This window comes from Arachis stenosperma, chromosome 6, assembly GCF_014773155.1.
Source record: "Arachis stenosperma cultivar V10309 chromosome 6, arast.V10309.gnm1.PFL2, whole genome shotgun sequence".
Classification (NCBI taxonomy): domain Eukaryota; kingdom Viridiplantae; phylum Streptophyta; class Magnoliopsida; order Fabales; family Fabaceae; genus Arachis; species Arachis stenosperma.
In genome coordinates this window covers 134744505-134766751 of record NC_080382.1, presented here as the reverse complement: position 1 = coordinate 134766751, position 22247 = coordinate 134744505, and the positions used below count along the sequence as shown (strand labels likewise).

Genomic DNA, 22247 nt, shown 5'->3' with positions numbered 1-22247 from the left:
ACTAAGTTGGTTTAACATTAATAAAAATTAATTATAAATAACATTATTTCAAGTTTTATTATTAAACTTAATTGAACTTAGTTTATAAAAAGACTTGAATGTATAACATTATTCATATTATAGTGTCTAAAGACATGGCTGCCATTTTGGTGCCGCAGGCAATGATACGCGGCTGAAGGGCCATAAACAACCCTACAAATTTGGCAATGAGTAGGTATCCATCAATATCATTAGAGTTCTAATTTTTATATATCCAACATCCATGTGCCTTTTGGGACACTATAATTATAAGTACAAGGCAATGCATGTGTTTGTTTTCATCTTTTTCTTCTTGTCTAAATTGTTTAACTATCATTTTTTCTCAATGTTTTTTGTTTAAATAAGTTTTTGTTTTTTATAAAATATCTGATTTTTTTTCTATAATTTTTTAAAATTTTGATCCAATAAAATTTTAATAAATCACTATTTGAATTCATGTATTTAATTTATTCAATTAAGCTCGTTTGACGTATTAATATTTAATATAGAACAAATAAATTGTAAAAATTGAAATAAAAATATTTTTATTTTTATTAAGTAAATAAAAGCTTATAAAATCTTAAAAAAAATCGAATATTATTTTACAAAATCAAATATTTATTTAAACCATTGTTTTTTCAAATTATTTATTCATCATATGCCAATGCTTTTTCTTTTTGTATCTGTGCCACATTGAATCATTGACTAGGACATCGCCTCTTAGACAACATAAAAATAAAATATGCTACTATACCCTGTAGAAAACCGGGATCTATGAATTAATAATTTACTATAACAGAGTTTTGGGAAGGTGGCATGCATTTAAAAATTAGTTTAATTATTTTATTATTTTTTATAATTTTACTAAATTTATAAATAAATTTTTATGTTTTTTTAATTTAATTTTTATACTATTTTTAATTTTATAATTAAATTTTTTTATATAAAAATATTAAAATTAATAGAATATTATATTTATTTCCAAAATTATATAGTCAAAGATCTAATCAAATTTTTAATTGTAGGTATTTTTAATTTATTAAAAAATATTTCGTTAATTCTAATTTTTTTACGCTAATACAAATTTAATCATAAAATATGAAGAGGGTAATTGCGAACTAATCTGAAGAGGGTAATTGATAAATACCTAAGCTGAACATAGCCATGCCAAGCCCTGCATCCGATATGATTTTGATAGAAGATTTTATCAAAATAGGCATTTCCACGTTCCATCTGCAAATTCACACATAAAATGTCTAAACAAAATTTGAAATAACATTATTGTTGAAACAACATATAACAACTTTGGTATCTATTACTTGTTCAATTTTTGGTAAACATTTTGAAACTAAGGAGACTTACTTAAAGGAGATTAGAGACCAGAGAAGCCCTAATACACTTGAATAAGTATTAGGGTTTCGGGAAAGTTTCCTCCCTACTACGATAAGTATAAGCTTCATCATAACAAACGCATGCGGCATTTTCTGGTTCCCAGCAACTGCGTCTTTTTGCGACGAACCTTCATTTTCTGTTGCTACTTTGCTGCAGTCTCTGAAGCTTATTTCTTTATCTGTCCCTGTAGCCAATAAAATAAAATAAATAGAAAAAAATATCAATATATCGAAACCAACCTGAGTCTAATACAAACATACTATTTAGTTGCTATCATAAAATTACTTCTTTCAAAAATTTAAAATGGTAAAAAAATATATAAATAATTATATATTTAATATATTTTTATGTTAATTTTTTTAAATAAAAAAATTAAAATTTAATTTTTTAGATTACAAAAATTTTAATACAATATCATAAAGCTTTTTTCAAAAATCTAAATTGACAAGAAAATTGAAGACAGATGAATAAATAATTTTTCGCCGTTATTTTTCACATGTGTTCGTTGGCGTGAATGTGACACTTAATTATTTACATTGTTATTAAATTACAGCATCAAAACAGAAATAAAAAAATAAAATTTTAAATTTTGGATACCAAATCAATCTGTCCTGCAGATGATCTTTTGTGGAATCCAGTAGCAGTTTTTAGGAATGGACCATGACTCTCTCATTTGATGTTTGCAGATGATATTTTGCTTTTCTGTAAGGTATCGAAAGCTCAAATAATAGAGGTTATACATTGCCTGGACTTATTTTCTAGAGCGTCAGATTTAAAGGTAAATCTTCATAAATCAAAGGCCCAGTGTTCCAAGAGGGTGTCAGAGAGGAGAAAAGAGGTTCTCTCAAGGGTCTCTAACATCCGGTTCTGCAATGATTTGGGTAAATACCTAGGAATTAACATCGGTCATGCCAGAGCTTCAAGGAAGATGGCTCAGGAGGTTATTGAAAAAATTTCGAAGAAGCTTTTCAGTTGGAAAGGATGCCTACTGAATAAGGCAGGGAGGCTTTGTGGTGTGACTATCATTATACCTCATTATAACTCAACAGTACTTTCTGCTGATCATGTTAATCCTGATAAGCCAATCACACCCTCCCAATACTGTGTACACTTGGCATAAAATGTCAACAACTCCGACTTATACACCCGGTAGTCTACACTTCTTCGGATGGCATACTCTTTCATCGCCTTAATAACAGCTTCCCTTGAACTGAATTCTATCCCCATAGCAAATTCACCATCTGTAACAAGAGAAACTTCTGCCACAATGGCAACCATACGAAAATTTAATAACCGAAATTAAAGGTAAATCAACACTCAATACATCAATGATAATATAAATAAACTTTACATCAGGTTATTATCTCAATCTTAACAAAAAAAGAAAACATAAAAAATATTGATTAATGAACACTAATTAATATTTAACTACATTAATAACTAACAAAAAATATTATTATCCTAAACTTAACTACATAAACAAATGCTAATCAAATATATTTTCACATGTCACTTAACTATTTGGTCCATCAATCAATATAAATTATTATAGAATTTTAATTCGTCTTATAAATATAGGCAATTACGTACCAGTGCTCATATATTTCGAAAACTCCGAAGCATGCATGGCTTTGAAATCCAACACTCGCATGAAAGATGACTCCTCAAACAGCTATCATCTATTTTAAGACTATGCCTGCATACCAAGGCGATGACTTGGTAAGTGATATCTGGGTATTGCATCGAGTTTTTTGGAGTTATTACCCCTGCATTAGAGCATTCAGATATTAGAGCATTCAAACATTCAAACAGTTAGTTCATACATAAAAAAGTTAACTAATACATAGAAATGTTAACTACACAACATCTACTTTCTCATTGTCTACTTTACATCTTTCACTAGATTCTTACATTTCTTGGCGGCCTTTCTGAACATGGACGGAGTGAATTGATTAGCACTACGACGAGGCGGATCAACCCTAATATTGTACCCTTTGCCTATTTCATCTGGAGTGCGTACCTCACCTGTTTACAACTTAATTAGACAGGCCATCCTAACATAAATATAGTTACATCAACTGAGGAAACAAGTATATAATATAATCAAACCAACAGAGATACCACACATGAATATACTATAATGAATTGACCAAACAAGTAAAGCAACAATAGGACCTGCATCATCACCATCATCAGGTGCATCATTACAGGATTCTTCATCCTCGACCATGTCCTCATCTTCATTCTCTTCGTTGTCCTCGTCATCTGGTTCATCTACTAGATACTCATCAGTTTCTTGCTCAAGTGTCATGACATTTTCTTCAATTAAAGTCATTGAAATACAGTTAGGGTTTTAACTATTAAGAACTCCTCGACCACCGTCACTCCTACTAGAGTCACCAGATACCAAGCCTCCAGAGGCACATGAAGAAGTGCGGTATGGATGCCTCGCGTCCAAGGAATACCTACCCGCCATGATGTCAGGCTGATGGTCATATTGTGATTGGTCTGCATCTGTAGCCATGAACCCAAGTAATTGGCTAAAAGAACCTCCATCTCCTGAGTCAAACTGTGGCACACTCCAATACTGCTGATGTATTGGGTATGATAAGGTAAATTGTGTTTGAGGTACATATTGGCTTGACCACTAATTTGAACTTCTCTGGAATGTTTGTATTCTACAACCAATTTCACTTACTATTGGCATTCCAATTTAATGTTTTCTCTAATAACCATCTATAACCCTCCCTTACATTATACTTTTTTTTTTGCTGCAGGCCACCACTCCCACTGTGACTCCAACTCAGTCGAACTAGGATATATCAGACCACAAATAAATTGTTTAATCTCATGTGGAATAGGCGTGGTAAGACTATCAACCTCCCAAGACACCCCTTTTCACAAGTCAGCCACCCTGAAATCTGATTCAAAAATATGTACATAAGGAACAAGGTTGCAAAGCTTACCAAAGGAGTCCACTTATCATACCAAACTGATTTGTGGACATCTCCAATATTCCAATTAAGCTCTTCTTTGAGATGCTCATAGGCACTAACAATGTTCTTCCAGGTAGCCAATGAAAAATTTCTACCGTTTTCGTTCATACCAGATTAATTCCTGAGATATTTATACTTCAGAATCTGCATCCACAACTTCTAACTATTATTTAGACAATCCCATACCAACTTTTTCAGAAGCGCCACGTTAATACAGGAAGTATTTCTAATATCCAATCTTCCTGCTCTTTTAAGAGTTATGACGACCTTTCATCTGACCAGAGACAGTCTTTTATCGGTCGCTTGGTCTTTCCATAAGAATTGTCTCATCAAAAAATCAATTTTATTACATGCATATTTCGAAAGAAATTTGCATTTCATAAATATACTGCATTTCATAAATATACTTTCTATTTGACGTAAAGTTACTATAATTTTTCCTTGCAGTGAAAATTGTTTCTAACATGCGTGTGCAAACAAACTTATTTGGTATTTGTTCGGGAATATATATGTTACTTAAACAGTAGTTATTAAAATAAAATTATTTTTTTATAAAGATAATTATTAAACGGTTTAATATATTTAAATAAATTATTATTTAATAATTTTCTAATATCGTCTTAAATTAAAGACAAATAATATATATATAGTAGCCACCTTGCCCACCTATATATTTAAACATCTATATAAAATATGAATTTTATATTATAGACATATGCAACCAACACTATAGAACGCTGGTAATAAATACGGTGTAATTAGATATTTTTTAAAAATTATTTTTTATTTAGTCTTTAAAAAAATAAAAATAAATAATTTTTTAAATTTTTTAAACAACTAATATCATAAAAATGGATATAAAAAATTAAAATAATATATTATTAAATTTAAAGACTAATTAAAGACTAAAATTTAAAGAATAAATAATATTTTTTTAATAAATAAAACTTGAAATACACAAAAAGATAAAGATATAACGAATGATATAATTGTGTATATTCTTCATGCAGCATAACTAATTTTGTTTTTAAAAGAAACGTGAATAAGCTGTAATTATAATAGAATGAAAAAAAGTGTGATAAAAAAGTTTATTCTATTTATTGAATTGAATTTGTTTGTGTATGATTTCTATGATGCTTTTTTGGTGGTGTCATCATGGATAAGAGAGAAGGAATGATTTAATAACATGAACAAGTAATCTAAAGTAATATAATAACTTATAACTAGGATAAATTTGACAAAAGTTTATTTTTCATTATCACAGACACATATATATAGGCATTATATTATAACCATGTTATATCAATATTATTTAATCTCCTGTGTGAGAGAGAGAGTGATAGACCAATATGATTTATAATAAGACCAAAAAAATAAAACTTATGTCGTTAAATCTTAATAAAAATTGAAACAAACCATCATATAAATTTTTAAAGGGGTCATGCATGTATCTAGCTATGTAACTTCTTACATAATGACTGTCAATCATGATCATTCGTGTGTATATTTATTCAGACCATAAATCTCTTCTTCCTGTTGATTATAAACTACTATATTCCCATCATCCCATGTAACAGATGGCATTGATAATTCCCAAAAACAGATTACAAATTAAATATCTAAATATAGGACAAAGTCACAAAAACAAAATGTCAAAATGTACGCCCCAACACCTGAAAAAGGCATGCGCTTTGCATAAATACGACGTATTTTTTTGTATACTATGCCACTGCTCTACCATCTAAATTTATATGACATGTCTACTTCTTCTTCCGTCTATTGTAATTAAGAACACACGACGAAATTTGTTCACGGGCCTATTGTACTTGTAATAATTTATCTAACAATTTCAAAGTGCATTTAGTGTGTTTTCATTTTTTTATTTTTAATATTTTTATTTTTTGAATTATTAAAAATAATAAAATTTCATTTTTTATTTTTATCTCCTAATTTTTTAACAAAATTTTGAAAACAGAAAATATTAAAAATAAAAATACAAATCAAACGCAACTTTAATTTCTTGTTAGAATTCTTTTATGGAACTCCTATTAGTTGTCCAAATTTTATTTTAATTTCTTAAATTAGATATAGAGTTCTTTTGTTTTATAGCACTACAAAAAATTTGGGTAAAAATGGCGGTTTTTTTGGGTAATTACGGCGGTTTGAACCGCCATTATTACCAAGTACGGCGGTTTTCAAAAACGCCATAATTCAGACCGCCATTTTGGTTATTACGGCGGTTTTCTAAAAACCGCCACAATTTTCTGAAGTTAAAATGGCGGTTTTCTGCTGGGTTAAAACGACGGTTCAAACCGCCATTATTTCCAGGTTAAAACGACGGTTTTTTACTGGGTTAAAACGGCGGTCCAAACCGCCGTTATTTCCAAGTTAAAACGGCGGTTTAAGGGTTGGTTAAAATGACAGTTTAAACCGCCATTATTACCCTCACAGAATGGCATTTTAGTCGGTTAAAATGGCATTTTTGAACCGCCGTTTTTACCCTAATAGTAGCATTTCAGTTGGTTAAAACGGCATTTTTGAACCGTCGTTTTTACCCTTACAGATTGACTTTTGATTGGTTAAAATGTCATTTTTGAACCGCCATTTTAACCCTAACAATGACACTTTTTTATCGTTTAAAAATGCAATTTTTACCCTCGTTTTTTTCGTGTTAAACAAATAATATTTATTATTAGAAATCATAATCCATAAACAAAATATTATATAACTCGGAAACAAAGTATTAAACATAATATATGATTTTTTAGTATCAGAAATAAAAAATAATAACTCCTATACAAAGTATCAAACATAACATAATTTTTCAACTATAAATGTCATAACATGTAACTCTTAATACATAAAATCTCCATCATATTTCATGCTGCTCTATTGCTTGCTCCAGAAGACCTACTTTCTAACTATTTTGGCGATGAAATCTCACTCTCTTGATTCAATTCCTACAACAAAAATATAATTTGAAAACATAATAAACAAAATATTAAAGAGAAATAGTAAAGCCAATGGAAAAAGAAACACATAAACCAAGATAATAATATTATTATTTGTCAGGATTGTGCAGTAAAAAAGCATTACACAGCAGTTGATCTTTCCCTTCCACTTATGCATGCAATTTCAATTTTCATTCATTTCTTAGCATTTTTAAAGTCACTTTTATGTAGCAATCATTTTTTTGGTACTTCTGCATTAACAGCTGTAAATGCTATGTACCCAAATAAGTTCATCGAATTATTTAGAACAAATGCCTATGATATAGCCACTCCCACTTAATAGGACAATCTTAACTTTTTGTTTTTTATGCTTTAAACTATGTGTTCCCTAAAGAAAACCAGCACTGAACCAGATATCTAAAACTGTACCTTTAGAGCAAGTTCCTCAAAGCACTGCTCCACATTTTCTCGAGTTTTAGCACTACTTTCGAGAAGCAAACACCCCAACTCTTTGGCGAGAGCTAAACCCTCTTCTGCTCACAACCCTTTCAGACTCCTATAATAGAGAAAAAAAATCGAAGAAGTCAATGAATGAAATATGTCAATAGAAGATTCCTCAAAAAGAAATCTAGACTTCAAATTTCAAATGCAAATTTAATGTATGTGTCTAGAAATGAGGTTTAGGGTTAATGGCTTAGTTAGAAAGAATACGAGACATTCAATATCAGAAACTGCTTTCTGTCCCAATTTTCATCCCCTTATCTCACACTTCTTTCTCAGATGCAGCCAAAAAGTCATGCATTTATGGTCAAGATAATCACTCAACGATAGCCAAAAAGATAGAGATTGCTATTGCTATTGCTCTAGAGTACTTCTAATTGGAAGAGAGACAAAAAATAATTAAAATAAACAAACAAACCAATAATTATTATAATAAAAGCTGAAACGCTAAGCATGAACTACTACTGCTTTAGGGTATTGAATCCAATGAGATAGTGACTGTTCCTCACACATTTTATTTTAATTATAAATAAATAAATTAATTAAATTAACCTGAATCAGAGAGTGGTGGATCTAAGTCTCAGTCTCACGGGAAAAAAATTGAGATTATTATTTATTTTTAATTAAAAAAATAGATGATGAAAACTACAATTCAAAGGAAATTAAGTAATTGGAATTTGAAACAAAGATAAAGAGACACAAGTTTAGAGAAAACACTGCTCAATTTTGCTGTTAGTAAGAAATTAGGAAAATGCGGTTCTTCTCATTACTAGAAATTACAATGACATCACAAAGAACATGTGCTCTTGCTATTTGATAGTTAAGAGGTCTCATAAACCCCCAATATAACTTGCAGATCTTCAACACTAGCAGTATGCCCAACAAATGGAGTATTGTCAATATTCCATGTTTATAAAATGTAGCTAAACAGAGAAAAAGAAATAACCAAATATTACCAGATACAAGCCTTCTGGCTCCGGGAACAAGAAGACTCCAGTCTATAGCATAGCCTTCATATTTGTGTTTATGTTTATAAAGCGGGGCTTGATTAAAAACCGCAGCAGCTCCTTGGACACCCTCTGTTTCTGACTCTGCTAGAGTATTCAGATGAGAGCTTAAGTCCCTAACCTACAAATCAACAAGTATATTATTGTCACAACAAAATGGTCAATGACTTCAGAAAATAACAACAAAATGGAAAGTTTATGAGGACTGGACGTGTCCTTGGAATTGCTATGATAAATGTTTTGTAGTGAAGGGAATATATCAGAAATGTTTCTCATTTTATGAACTGCTATATTCTTTAAAACTTATGGGGATTACTATTGAAGTAATACCTTATCATGTCACATCTCAATACTTCAACACAGATCATGTAAGGCGCCTTCTCCCTAGAATTCAAGAGAACAACTTCATCTTCAGGAATATAAAGCACACGGTACATGCCCTTTCCCAAAGAAAAACAAACTCCTAGGAATAAGGAAAGCAAGATTCATAGATAAATAAGAACCAAGTGAACCCATAAATAAAAGAATGCATACACACAAATTACACATAAAAATTGGTGCCATTAAAAAATTAGTAATGAACATCAGAATGGAAGTTTCTAAACATGCAAAGCAAGGCAACTAAAGAAGTATGGAAATTGGTGCCATTGCCACAAGGAGAATTTCTCAGACTAGATTTTGGGAATAAAATGCCATCTGATTCTGTTCGGACGAAACACATGACAAATAGTAAATCCTTTCAGCATCAAAGAACAATATTAACATCATATCATTCACAGTTAAGAAGTACCTCCAGTATTCTGTGCCTCTGTCAAATGTAAATTGATCTCTGCTAGAGACTTAAAAGTTAAAACACAGAAACAGCAACAAATAGATGTCAGAAGCCAATGATGGAACAGGTTCAAATAAGTAAATATATACATACATATTATCATTAAAAATATAATAAATAAGTACAATCAAATTAGCAATGAACCTCTTAGGAAGATAATGATCTAGAATCACAATAACCAATAAACCTGGAATCTGCATTAAAAATAAATAAATAAATAAATAACCGAAGTTGAAGAAATGTATATATAGAAGTTAAAGAAAGAGATTAATTATTACCTAATAAGAGAGAAAGAAGAAGAGATTGACATGTGTTGAAGAACTGAAAACATTTTAAGTCTTCTTGTGATGTAATCAATGAAAGAGAGGCATTTTGGTGGATTCATCTTCCACTCAAGAGTTGAAAGTACCAAATTTAAAAATTATTTAGAAGATTCATTCATCTAATTTATAGTATAAGCATACTTCAATATCTATTGTACTTAATACAACTTTTTCTGAAACCTGCTAAATTGATATAATTAAACTAACATATTATAAACAAAAGATCACATTATAAAATGGAGTGTAAACTCTCATTTGTTATATAATCCACGTTTTATCTTATCTCTTATAATCATTTTATCACGAGTAGCATTAAGAAAAAGTAAAATTAATTAAAATGCATTATATAGATTTTTATATATAACTTCTCCTAATACAATAACTCATTTTTCCTTGGGAATAATAATAAGAACGATGAGAGGCACAAATTAAAGCCATATATACGACCATAGCAAGAAGCTAAGAAAGTTTTCATTGGACTAATATAGGGTGGCTAAGAAGATTACATGGTAGAAGTAAATTGGCGAAATTAAAAGAACTCATATTCATATAACCCTAATGCTAATACTTAAACACAAAGTAGACAAGTAATAAGTAGATAATTAATTAAAGATATATCTTTTATAATATAATAGTAGGAAAGTGATAGAAGAAACTCTAAACTCAAACATACAACGCCATAGATAGATCTAAATCCCCTCCATCGATCCTATATATAGTAGATGCTTAAAAGTCCTTTCCTTCAACACTTGTCTACCTTGCTAAATCTGCAAAAGAGACAAACACAAAAAAAAAATAAAAAATGAAAAGTGTGAGTAATAAGTAATCAAGGTAAGTGATGAGAAATGGGAATGAAGGAAAATGAGGCGTGATTTGTTACTAATAAGGTGCGTGAGGGAGGGTATGTAGAAGCAGATAATAAGAAGCGGCATGGTGGAGAGAGTGGAGGGTAAGACCGCATTAATTAGTTAGAAGAGGTTGACCAGTGATGGCATTAATGAGGACTGCATCCTCCCCAAATGCCAACAACTCTTCAATGCTCTATCTCTCATAATTTTCTTTTTCTTTTTTCTTTCTCTCTCTCTTTCTCTATGAGCATCACACTAGTACAAGGTTGTATTCTTCAAACACATTAACAGAATGAGAACTAAGCAAAAGGATAATGACTGGTCAAAGTTTGATAAGTGTTTAGGTTAATTGTGTGATATGTCCAGTATTCAGAATCAGAACAAAATGTGTTGGTGTCTTGTACTTAAGATATATCTAACATGGAAACAGAGAAAGCTTTATCATGTGTAAGAAATACATATAAATTAAATGTTTAGCACCATAATATTTGAAAGTGCAACGCGCTTAACTAAGGTCTTATAGCTGTCTGAGGAAACATGATACTTTGCATCCCTCTGATGCACCAGATCTGGCCTCACCAGCCTAGGCTTCACCCCTTGTGGTTGTGGTGATATCATTAGTGCTGGTGCACCCAGTGGAACCCTATCTCCTGCACCAATAATAACACACAAAACTAAGCTTAATTAAACTCCTACAATATAATAACACAAAGATTGTTAACCTCTGTCGGCCTGCCAAGTACACCAGAATTTTCCATAGGATTTAGCAAGGTTTTCAAGCTCAGGCATGGCAATCATCTCTGGAACTCTTGGGCTTATTAATAGACCCAACTTGACCTGCACCATCCAAATCAGTCTAAGATAAAATATTTATGACACAGGGAAATAAAATAAAAACAGAGAATGAAAGTGAAAAACCTCATAAGCATAAGAGTGCCAAAGCTTCTTCTCCTCGTCAGGCAGATCTTCAAAGATCCTATCAGAAATGATGTACTCCACACCTGGCACACCTTTGTTGCTCTGTCATGGTTTCAATCCTAGGGACCAGAATCTGCAATCAAAACGGTTTTTTTTAATTATTAATAATTCATCATATCACCAGTTACATGCAAATCTGGTGCTCTCATTCACAATGAGGAAGCTTTCTCAACATCTTTTATTTAATTAGATAGTAAACATCACCTTTAGAATTTCTGAGGGGCAAAAGTCTCCAATCCAGAAGAAAAATTGTTCAAACACCTTTATGATCTTTTATATACCTCTCCATCAGCAAGAAAATTAAAAATTGAAAGCCAAAATACACACTTACATCATTCAAACATTAACACAACATTCATGGAACAAATTAGCAGTGCTTTGTGTCTCTTCATTATTGCATTTAACCATCATTCAAACACTTACATCAGAAAATACACACATGCCATGTTTTGTACTAATTTCGGACAAATGATGCAGAGTAATCAGTTCAATAGAACATATTTGGTCTCAAACTAAATAAAATCAGAAGCAAAAAAACAACAACGCAATAGAAAATGCAGCAGTAACAAGCTAACAACAACAACATTACAAAAGATCAATGAAAGTTAAAAACACAATAATAAAAATAGAACCAGCATTCTTTGTTTCTTCCTACTAGAGCATGAAGTAGATCTAAAGAACGAAGAGTTACCTATTAGAAGTGATAGAGATCGCGAAACCAAACTGTAGAAGCTTGCTGAAGGCAGCAACAACGGCGTTGCTTGCCACGTCGAGGAGATGAGCCAGATTGAAAACGGTGTTGCTTGCGATGGCGTAGAGATGAATGACGGTGATGAGATGAGCGGCAATCTTCATATCAAATCCAAATCATAGAAGCTCGCTGAAGGAGGAGAACGCGCCGCCAGAGGAGATCGTCACTGGAGACAGCGTTTCAGTTCACAACACACAATCTCGTCGGAGGAGAACGCCGAGAAAATCTCGCTGGAGCATTCGCTGGAGCAGATCGTTGCCGAAGCAGTCGCTGGTGCAGAACGTTGCCGGAGCAGAGCACAGATCGTCGTTTTTGGATTTGACGGTGGTGGCAACGCGTGTTAGGGTTTTCGTTGTTGGGGAACACATTCAATTTAACATATTTGGGTTTTCCTTGCTTTTCGGCGTTTGGGCCTTTTTTTTTAACAATGTGTTTGATAATGGCGGTTTTAACTGCCAAAATTACCAAAAATTGCTATTTTATTCAAATTAATTATGGTAACATCATAAAATGCCATAATACTTGAATATTATGGCGATTTTAAAGAACCTCCATAATATAAATGCCATTTTAAACTTCATTTTTTGTAATGTAGATACAGTATTTTTATATAACTTAGTACTTTATTATTATACTCGTATATGTGTCCGTAAGCTTGTAATTAAGTAGTAATCTAAAAATGTGGTACAAGTATTTTTCGATAGAACCATATATGATGCATTTTTTTATATAAAAAAATCTTTTAAACTAGCTTTATTCATACATTATAATTCCATTAAATTCAAAGCTATACATTGAATAAAACAGTTAATTTAACGTTAAAAGTCGGTAACCAATAAACAACTCATTGCCTCTTGTAATTATGGTCACATATTATAAGAGAAACAATAAATTAAGTTTTTAAAATTATTTTATTTAACTTAAATTATAATTTTTTAATTTTAAAGATTAAATTTTAATTTCTAAAATAAAGCTGGCTATATTGCTTATCAACACTGACCTTAAGAAAAAACAAAAACTTATAAAGTAATAAGAATGATAATGGTTAATTTTTAAAAAAATTTAATTTTTAATCAAATTATTTTTTTTCACGTTCATTGACATTTTGAAAAAAGAAAGTATATATAAGGGATCAGTATTTTATTAAAAATTTAGTTAATCAATAAAAAAATGTATATATAATCTTACATTATTAAATATAATTTTATATTATTGAAAATATTAATTAATAATAATTAATTAATAATTATAAATTATAAAATGTGTTAGTCTCTTAAACTATTATTTTTGAAAAGAAAAAATTTATAAGACTAATAATTTTATTACACTTAATTAACAAAAAAAATAAACAATTCTATAATTTTATATTATTAAAAATACTAATAATAACTAAATATACTTTCTGAAAAAGCAATCAAACACACATTAATAAAAGGGAGTGTTCCAAGGGAGGAAAAAAGAAAATCCTAGTAAGAGAGAGAGAGTATATGAGAGTATGTGAAATGGAGAGTGGAGAAAGCGGAGGAGAGTCTTTGAGGGTGGCACATAGCGAGGCAGCCGGCCATGCCGGCGGAAGCAATAAGGGGGAGAGCGGAGGGGGGCATGCAACAGGTGAAAAGGAGGGGTTTAAAAGAGACGGTAACAAGACTCAAAGTCAGCGGATATCGTTCAAAGATAAAGTTGTTGATGCCTCAACAAGGAGAGCTTTGGAGGTTGCTGATTCTCTTGATGGGGATAAGTTGGCTACCGTAGTTGGTAAGCAAGGCGATTCGGAGATACCAATTGTGACGTTCACTGAAGAAGCAAAAGAGATATTGGCAGAGCCCTACAAGGATGCCATCGTGATCAAAGTTCTTGAGAAAAATTTTAGCTATACGGCGATTACGCACAGGCTTAAAGGCGTCTGGAGAACCAAAGGAGGATATGAGGTACTAGATGTCGGTTTTGGCTATTTCTTAGTCAAATTTGATCTCTTGGAGGATAGAGAGAAAGTTCTCCTTGGAGGACCATGGATGATTACTGGTAGTTATGTTGCGGTTAAACCTTGGAGTTCTTCATTCAGACCTTGTGAAAACACTTTTGGGTCTACCATGGTTTGGATAAGAATCACAGGTTTAAACATTAACTATTATCAAGAGACAACCATGAAAATGATTGCGTCAGCTGTAGGTAAACCGATCCGCATCGACTTAGCCACCAAGTCTGCAGAGAGGGAAAAATATGCAAGAGCATGTGTGCAAATTAACTTGGGACTTCCAGTTATAAAAAAAATTCAAGTTGATGGTCATATGTATGATATAGAATATGAGCACTTGAATTTAATTTGTGAAAAATGTAGCTGCTTTGGGCATGTAACAAGAGAATGTGCGAAAGAGAACAACAATGGCTTTGGAAAGGAAAGCACGGTAAAGGAGAAAAAGTTGTCGTCACTGTTTCCTGTGGATAACAAGAGAAAACGGTGGAAGGTAGTCAAATCCCAGTAAAAAATCAAAATTCAACTTTTGAATTTGGAATTAATGCCAAATCAATTCCAATTATGGAGAAGCATGGTGCAGCAAGTCTTGTGCATGATAATTTGCAAGATTCACGCATGGAAAGGGATACTCGTGCAAAAGAGGGTGAATGGGTTACAGTTAGTAGAAAGGGCAAGGAAAAAGTGGGTAAAGGCCCCAATGTGGTGCCAAAAAAAGCCAATGTAGCAATATGCTCCAATTTGGTGAGTAAGAAATTTTCTTTTGGGTCTAATAACATGCATGCTGGATCCTCATCAAATGCAAAGGTGAAGTCCTTATCAAATGCAAAGGTGGGGCCCAAGGAAAAGAAGGATCCTCCATCCACGCTTGGCTCTTTGAGAACAACTCAGGTGGCTTTCAAAGATCAGAGTACTCCCTTTTTTAAAGCAGGGCACAAAAGGCAACGTCCTATTTCGCTTCAAAACTCACCTATTGAAGCATTGTCAATGGATTCTCGAGTACAAAAAGAGCTTGATAAAGTTAGTGCAACAACAAACTTGGAAAACCAACCTCCACAGAAGAATGATGGTTTTGCGGCGCAAGTCCACAAGAAGACACTTGGAGACAGGGGTCCATCAACGTGAGGTAGAATGATTAAACATTCCAATTATTTAATTTATTTTTTATGGATTGGGACCATTTAAATATTATTAGTTGGAATGTTAGGGGGCGTCAAATAAGATGTCTTTGGTGCACTGTAAGGAGTTGGTACAAAAATTTCAACCAACTTTTTTTATTTTAGTGGAAACTCATATTGGGTTTGAAACTATGAAAGAATTTTGGGAGAGATTAGGCTATTATCCTGTAGAGATTGTAGATGCTGTTGGACACAATGGAGGAATTTGGTTCCTCTCTGCTAATTTAAAATTTTCTTGTAAAATTCTTTGGGTTATGAATCAATGTGTAACTTTGGAAATTGATGGTGGTGGGCAAAGATGGATCTGTAGTGCGGTTTATGGCAGCCCTCAAACCACTAATAGAGTAGAATTATGGAGTCATCTGCTTGATATTGGTTTGTGCATTCAGGACCCGTGGGTGGTGGTTGGGGATTTTAATGATATTTTGAGTGTTCATGAGGTGAAGGGGGGTAATTTCTATTCGAATCGCAGTAATATCTTTGCAAGTACTCTAGATTCTTGTGGTCTTTTTGATCTGACAACCTCTGGAAGACGGTTTACTTGGTTTCGTAAAATTCAAGGAAACAAAGAAATTGCAAAGAGATTGGATAGAGCTTGCTGTACTACAGAATGGCGCCTTCTTTTTCCAGAAGCTTTTGTTGAAGTTCTCAGCCGTTCCCACTCTGATCATTGTCCCCTACTTATCCGATGTCAAGGAGTTCCTATCAAGAAAGGAAAACGGCCTTTTAGATTCCAAGCGGCATGGGCAACACATCCTGGTTACAAGGCCATTGTTCAGAAATCTTGGAATAGTACAGACTTTGGCATCCATAGGAAATTGCTGGGGTCCAAGAAGCTTCGTTGGAATTCAACTCTACGGTTTTCGGCAATATTTTTATTAAAAAGAGGGAATTGGAGGGTTATTTGAATCGTATTCAACGAAAAATGGAAGCTGACGATGATCCAATTCTGAAGCACAAAGAGGAAGAATTGAGAGCTGAGTATAATATAGTTTTGGCACAGGAAGAAATGCTTTGGTACCAGAAGTCAAGAGGTCAATGGGTTCGGTATGGTGATAGAAATACTAGCTTTTTCCATATGCAAATCATCCTTAGAAGAAAATCTAACAAGGTTCATGGGTTGCTGGTCAGTGATGGGACTTGGTCTGATGATCTGGAAGTTTTACAACGGGAGGTTGTTCATTTCTTCAAAAATATTTTTTGTTCTACTGAGCCTGTTGAGATTAATTGCATGGGAGAAATTCCTATGCCAGCTCTTAGCCATGATGCTTGTGATAATTTGTCTAAACCAGTAACAATGTTGGAGGTTAAAGAAGCTCTGGATAATATGAGCTCGTTCAAAGCTCCTGAGCCGGATGGTTTTCAAGTTTTTTTCTTCAAGGAATATTGGGATGTGGTGGGTCATGAGGTATGGCGTACTGTTCAGAAAGCATTCTTAGGGGAGATGTTAAGCCATTCTTTGTTGGAAACTTTGATTGTTCTTATCCCTAAGTGCGACCCTCCAACTAGATTGAAGGATTTTCGGCCAATAAGCCTTTGTAATGTAATTTATAAGCTAGTGACTAAAGTGCTGGTTAATAGATTACGACCATTTTTGGATGAGATTGTTAGCCCAACTCAGGGAGAGTTTATTCATGGTAGAGGAGCACCTGATAATATTATTGTCGCCCAAGAAGTTCTTCACTTTCTTAAGCGGACAAAGTCTAGAAAAGGAGCTATGGCTTTTAAGATTGATTTAGAAAAAGGTTTATGATAGAGTTGATTGGAATTTTCTTGAGCACACTCTTGAATCTTTTGGCTTTCCTTCTCAAATTATTCGGCTTGTAATGAATTGTGTTCAGGCCTCAAATCTCTCCATCCTTTGGAATGGGAATAGATTGGATAGCTTCCAACCTCGCAGAGGGCTCAGGCAAGGAGATCCAATTTCTCCTTATTTATTTGTTTTGTGTATGGAGAGATTGGCGTGCTTCATTTTCAAACAAGTTGACAAGGGTATTTAGGATGGTGTGGCTATTTCTAGAGGGGGACCTAGAGTTTCTCATTTGATGTTTGCAGATGATCTCCTCCTTTTTTTGTAAAGCGAAGAAAAGTCAAGTTCAGAATATTATGCACACCTTGGAGTTGTTTTGTAAAGCTTCAGGTATGAAGGTTAACATTGAAAAATCTAAAGCTATTTGTTCTAGAAATATCTCTAATAGAAGGAAAGAAATGTTGTCTGGTATTTCTCATATTCCCTTTACTAGTGACTTGGGCAAATACTTGGGGGTGAACCTTAATCATCCTCGAGCTGCTAGATCTATTTTTTCGGACTCTTTAGAGAAGATCAAGAATAGGCTAGCTAGTTGGAAAGGTCGGCTCCTTAACAGAGCAGGCAGGCTTTGCTTAATTAAATTTGTTTCTTCTTCTCTTCCTATTTATCAGATGCAAGTGACTCTTTTTCCTACTTCGATTTGTCAAAAGATTGATTCTGTACTTAGACAATTCTTGTGGAAGGGAAAGGTGGGGGAGCGTTGCTTAAATTTGGTCAAGTGGAGCAAAGTTGTCACTCCAAGAAAATATGGAGGTTTGGGAATTAGAGATACCCAATGTGTAAATTTTGCTTTACTCGAAAAGCTTGTTTGGCAATTACTGCATAATAAAGATAAGTTTTGGGTAAGAATTATGTTGGCAAAATATTTATCTGGGAGTTCTTGCTTTTCACCCAATTTTTCTAATAATGTTTCAAGCACTTGGCGGGCGATTTATAAGACAATAGAAAAGCTTCGTGATAATTTTGATTGGTGTACAAGCAGGATGTCTCAATCCTTTTGGTATCATGCTTGGCGACCATGTGGAACGCTAGCTCCTTTGGTTCCTTTTGTGCACATTTCTGATTCTCACTTGAAGTTAGAAGATGTCTGGCACCATGGGCATTGGCGGTGGATATTCTTTGCACAATTATTCCGGAAGAAGTTAAACTTGAGTTGATGCTCTTTGATCCTATCAAGCAGGCAGGAGATAAAACAGGTTGGTTTTGGACAAACTCAAATACTCTCACCTACTCGACTAAAAGCGGGTATGAATGGCTATTGAAGAAGAAATTTGGCTGGAATGATAATGAAAATTGGCTTTGGCTTTGGCGCTTGAGAATACCGGAGAAGATAAAGTGTCTGCTCTGGCTTTGCCTCAACAACGGAGTTCCCACAGCTAGGTACCGATTTCAAAGAGGTCTTGCTACTTCTGATTTTTGTCAGAGATGTTATATTGCGTAAGAGGATATTAACCACTACTTTAGGACTTGCCAAAAAGCTCGTCAGATTTGGATTAGCTTAAATTTGGGAATGACCGCTGAGGACTCTAGTTTGGATTTTGTGTCTTGGATTCGTTCTAACCTCAACAACAATGAGTTTCTCTTTGCAGCGGCCTTTTGGTGGATTTGGAGGGATAGGAACAATGACATCTTTCATCAAGATGATCCATGGAGTAAGGAAAAAATTGTTCACTTGGTTAAACATGCTGTTCAAGATTTCTCTAATGTTGTTACCAACCAAAAACATATTATTCCTTCTTCTTTGAAATATAACTGGGAACCACCTCCAATGAATGTTTGTAAAGTGAACTGCGATGCAAACGTTTTTGAAAATGAGCAATTAGCTAGCTTTGGATGTATTATTAGAGACAGCATGGGAATTTGGATAAAAGGTTGTTCTGCCAGTATACCTCTTTCTAGTGTTCTCTGTTGTGAGCTTCATGCTATTTGGAGAAGGCTTGTTATGGCTTGGGATTGCGAGTGCAAAGAGGTCATCTGTGAAACTGATAATCTTGATGCGTTTTTTCTTATTTCGCGAGGCACAACCAGCATGATTAGGAATGACTCTGATCTGCTTGACAAAATCAAAGAGATGCTCCAGCGCAATTGGACAGCTACTTTAGTTCTCATCCAGCGCACAACAAACAAAGCGGCTGATTTAATAGATAAGACTGCTGCTTTAAACAAGCAGGTGTATCTAGAGTGGTTACTGCCCCCTAATAATTTAGACATTATTATTAGAGAAGAGTGCTACTCTTTCTCTTAGTTCTTTTTTCTTTGTGTTATGTTCAATCACAAAAAAAATATACTTTCTGAAAGTATTAAAACTTACACATCATTCTCAAAGCTAGGGGTGTGCATGGCCCGGCCCGGCCCGAAGACCCGGCCCGGTCCCGAACACTTTAGGGGCTAATTTGGTGTGATTTCATCGGGTCTAGGGTCGGGTTAGGGTCTCAAAAATAGACCCGGTCATTATTTTGGGTCGGGTCCGGGCCATAGCTCGGGTCACCCGAAATCGGCCCGGTGGCCCGGTCACCATACACAATAAATATTTTGTATTATTAGTGATGGATGATGGCTATTATTATGTGGAATTTAAGTATTGTAAACCTTAATATTTTGTGTTATTAGTCATTATATATAAGACTATAAGTTAATGTTTTATATTTAAAATACATAAGACTTTAAACTAATGCATAATATTGTGTTATTTATATTGATTTAAATATTTGGTGTTATTAGGCAATATTAGTATTGGTTATGGTTATGTTTTAATTTTAGATAAGAGTTGGTTCTTGTTATATTTTTCTAAGTGAATTTTACCATGTCAAATAATGGTTGGAGTCTTGGAAATTTGGATATTTTTACATGCTAACTTACAAGAAGGTATCAAGGTAATATAATGTTAACGGCCCATTTTTCACCCGATTTTCACCCGGTATAGTTGTGGCCCGAAATGGTATAGATTTCATCGGGTTTAGGGTCGGGTTCGAGTCTCATAAATGGACCCGGTACATATTTCGGACCGGGTCTGGGTCACATCAAACTCGGCTTCACCCGGCCCATGCACACCCCTACTCAAAGCTTTATTTGTTTGACCAAAAAGAATAGAAGGAAACAAAGCCTGGGCTCACGACGTACCTGACATACCAATGTCTTTGCATTCTTGTCTCTCTTCCCACTGCCATTTTCCAGGAGACCTCCCCACACCGGCATGCTCCTCTCCGCCTCGTTGAAATTCGACGCCCGCGGCGTCGGCTGCAGTGAATGCGCATTGGACGAGGCGTACCCGCCGCCGTCGATGCCGGCGGGTAACTCGTGCAGACGGATGGGAGTGTTTATGGAGAAGATGTCGGCGCTGGAGAGGTTGGAGGGCCTTGGAGTAACGCCGATGGCGGAGTTTGAGAATGCGGATTCCGGTGCTGAGGAAATAGAGCACCGAATTCGGACGCAAATGCGGCCGTGGTTGTCGGTTTTGGACTCCGTCCGGAGCGGCACGTCGTGGCCGTCGAGGGAGATGACGTCACCATCAAGTTCGATTTTGGTGATGGAAGCTGCGGTGGGTCCCGGGAACTGCGTCTTGATCAAAAGCGTTGCGGCTCTGTATTCCAACAGCAGGAAGAGGAGAAGAGTGTACCTGATGAACAACCAGCTATTTGGGATCATGATTTTCTTGTTTCTGTTATGGTAACTTTCATAGTTGTTCGGTTGGTCATAAAATCTAATCCGGTAATAATTAAGTAAAGATTTAAATTCTTGACACTGCAAGTAATGTTTCGCTTCAAGTCGTAGTTTGCTCCATAGCCACCAACTATGTTTATATTATGAGTCATGTTACACGGCCATAAACTTTGTAATCAATCTAAAATTTAAAAACGGAAAACAATCAACCAAAAATGTTTTATATTATTTGGTAAGAGAAGAAATTGAAAATAAGAATGTTAATTATGTAGGCATTTCTATAGTACTTATAATTTTCTATAAGGGTTGAAAAATATATTTATTATAGAATAATCCATTCTTTTACCAAGTTAAAATATGTAGAAATTCAATTTGTAAACACAACAAAATACATCTAATTGTACTCCGGTTAAACAAAAATATCATTCAATTTTTTTATTAGCTCGCTATTTAAATCTTGTCCAACAACATATAGTCAATACTCATAAAAATTGTGTAAAATATAATAACTATATAACAGCAGAGACATGGTTGATTAAATTATTATTTAATTATTTTTAATTATCAACTTGGTATTAAGAGAGTAATATACCATATGATGCATTGGAGGAGAAGAAGTTGCACCATGAGGGTGTGGGTGAAGTCACCGTACATGGCCTGGAGCAAGGGGATGCCCATGACGAGTGTGTTGGGCAAGGTGTGGCAAGCGAGATCAGAACAGCGTCACCACCCAATCGAAGGAGGCTCTTCTGAAGAACATGGCCCAGACGGAGAGGACGGCAAGGACGAGGACCTTGGATAGCGTGTCAGCTAGTATAAACTTGGAGTCCATTTGGAACGGGTTGTTGAGGGAGATGAAGTGAAAGGACAGCACAGGAACCGCCAAAACCGCCACAAAACGGTAGATCCCTGAACATTTATTTGGTGTGAAGATCTTGCACCATTTCACAGAACCGTAGGCTACTAGCATTGCGAAATATAGAGGTACCATGGCGCACATTACCTTGTATAAATCATCTCCTCTTATCAT

At 34.1% G+C, this 22247-nt stretch overlaps 1 protein-coding gene and 1 long non-coding RNA gene across 9 annotated transcripts; both read right to left on the bottom strand.

Moving 5' to 3' along the window:
* Positions 1-112: 112 nt before the first annotated feature.
* On the bottom strand, positions 113-22247 carry LOC130934705 (auxin efflux carrier component 6-like). Its single transcript, XM_057864247.1, is given in 7 exon segments — positions 113-192; positions 1166-1251; positions 1381-1588; positions 20678-20737; positions 20740-21173; positions 21810-21931; positions 21933-22247. Coding segments are annotated over 7 exon segments (1305 nt in total).
* Positions 7109-13003, bottom strand: LOC130934968 (uncharacterized). Of its 8 annotated transcripts, none has more exons than XR_009067772.1 (11): positions 12538-13003; positions 12051-12116; positions 11787-11919; positions 11379-11705; positions 10694-10787; positions 9842-9891; positions 9656-9704; positions 9196-9328; positions 8815-8986; positions 7787-7913; positions 7109-7366 (listed from the first exon to the last, which is right to left on the bottom strand). It is a non-coding gene; the product is annotated as an uncharacterized LOC130934968 (long non-coding RNA). The 8 variants fall into 8 exon arrangements; XR_009067771.1 differs by lacking the exon at positions 12051-12116 and having other exon boundaries at positions 11379-11518; positions 11591-11705; XR_009067774.1 differs by lacking the exon at positions 12051-12116 and having other exon boundaries at positions 9976-10787; positions 11349-11705.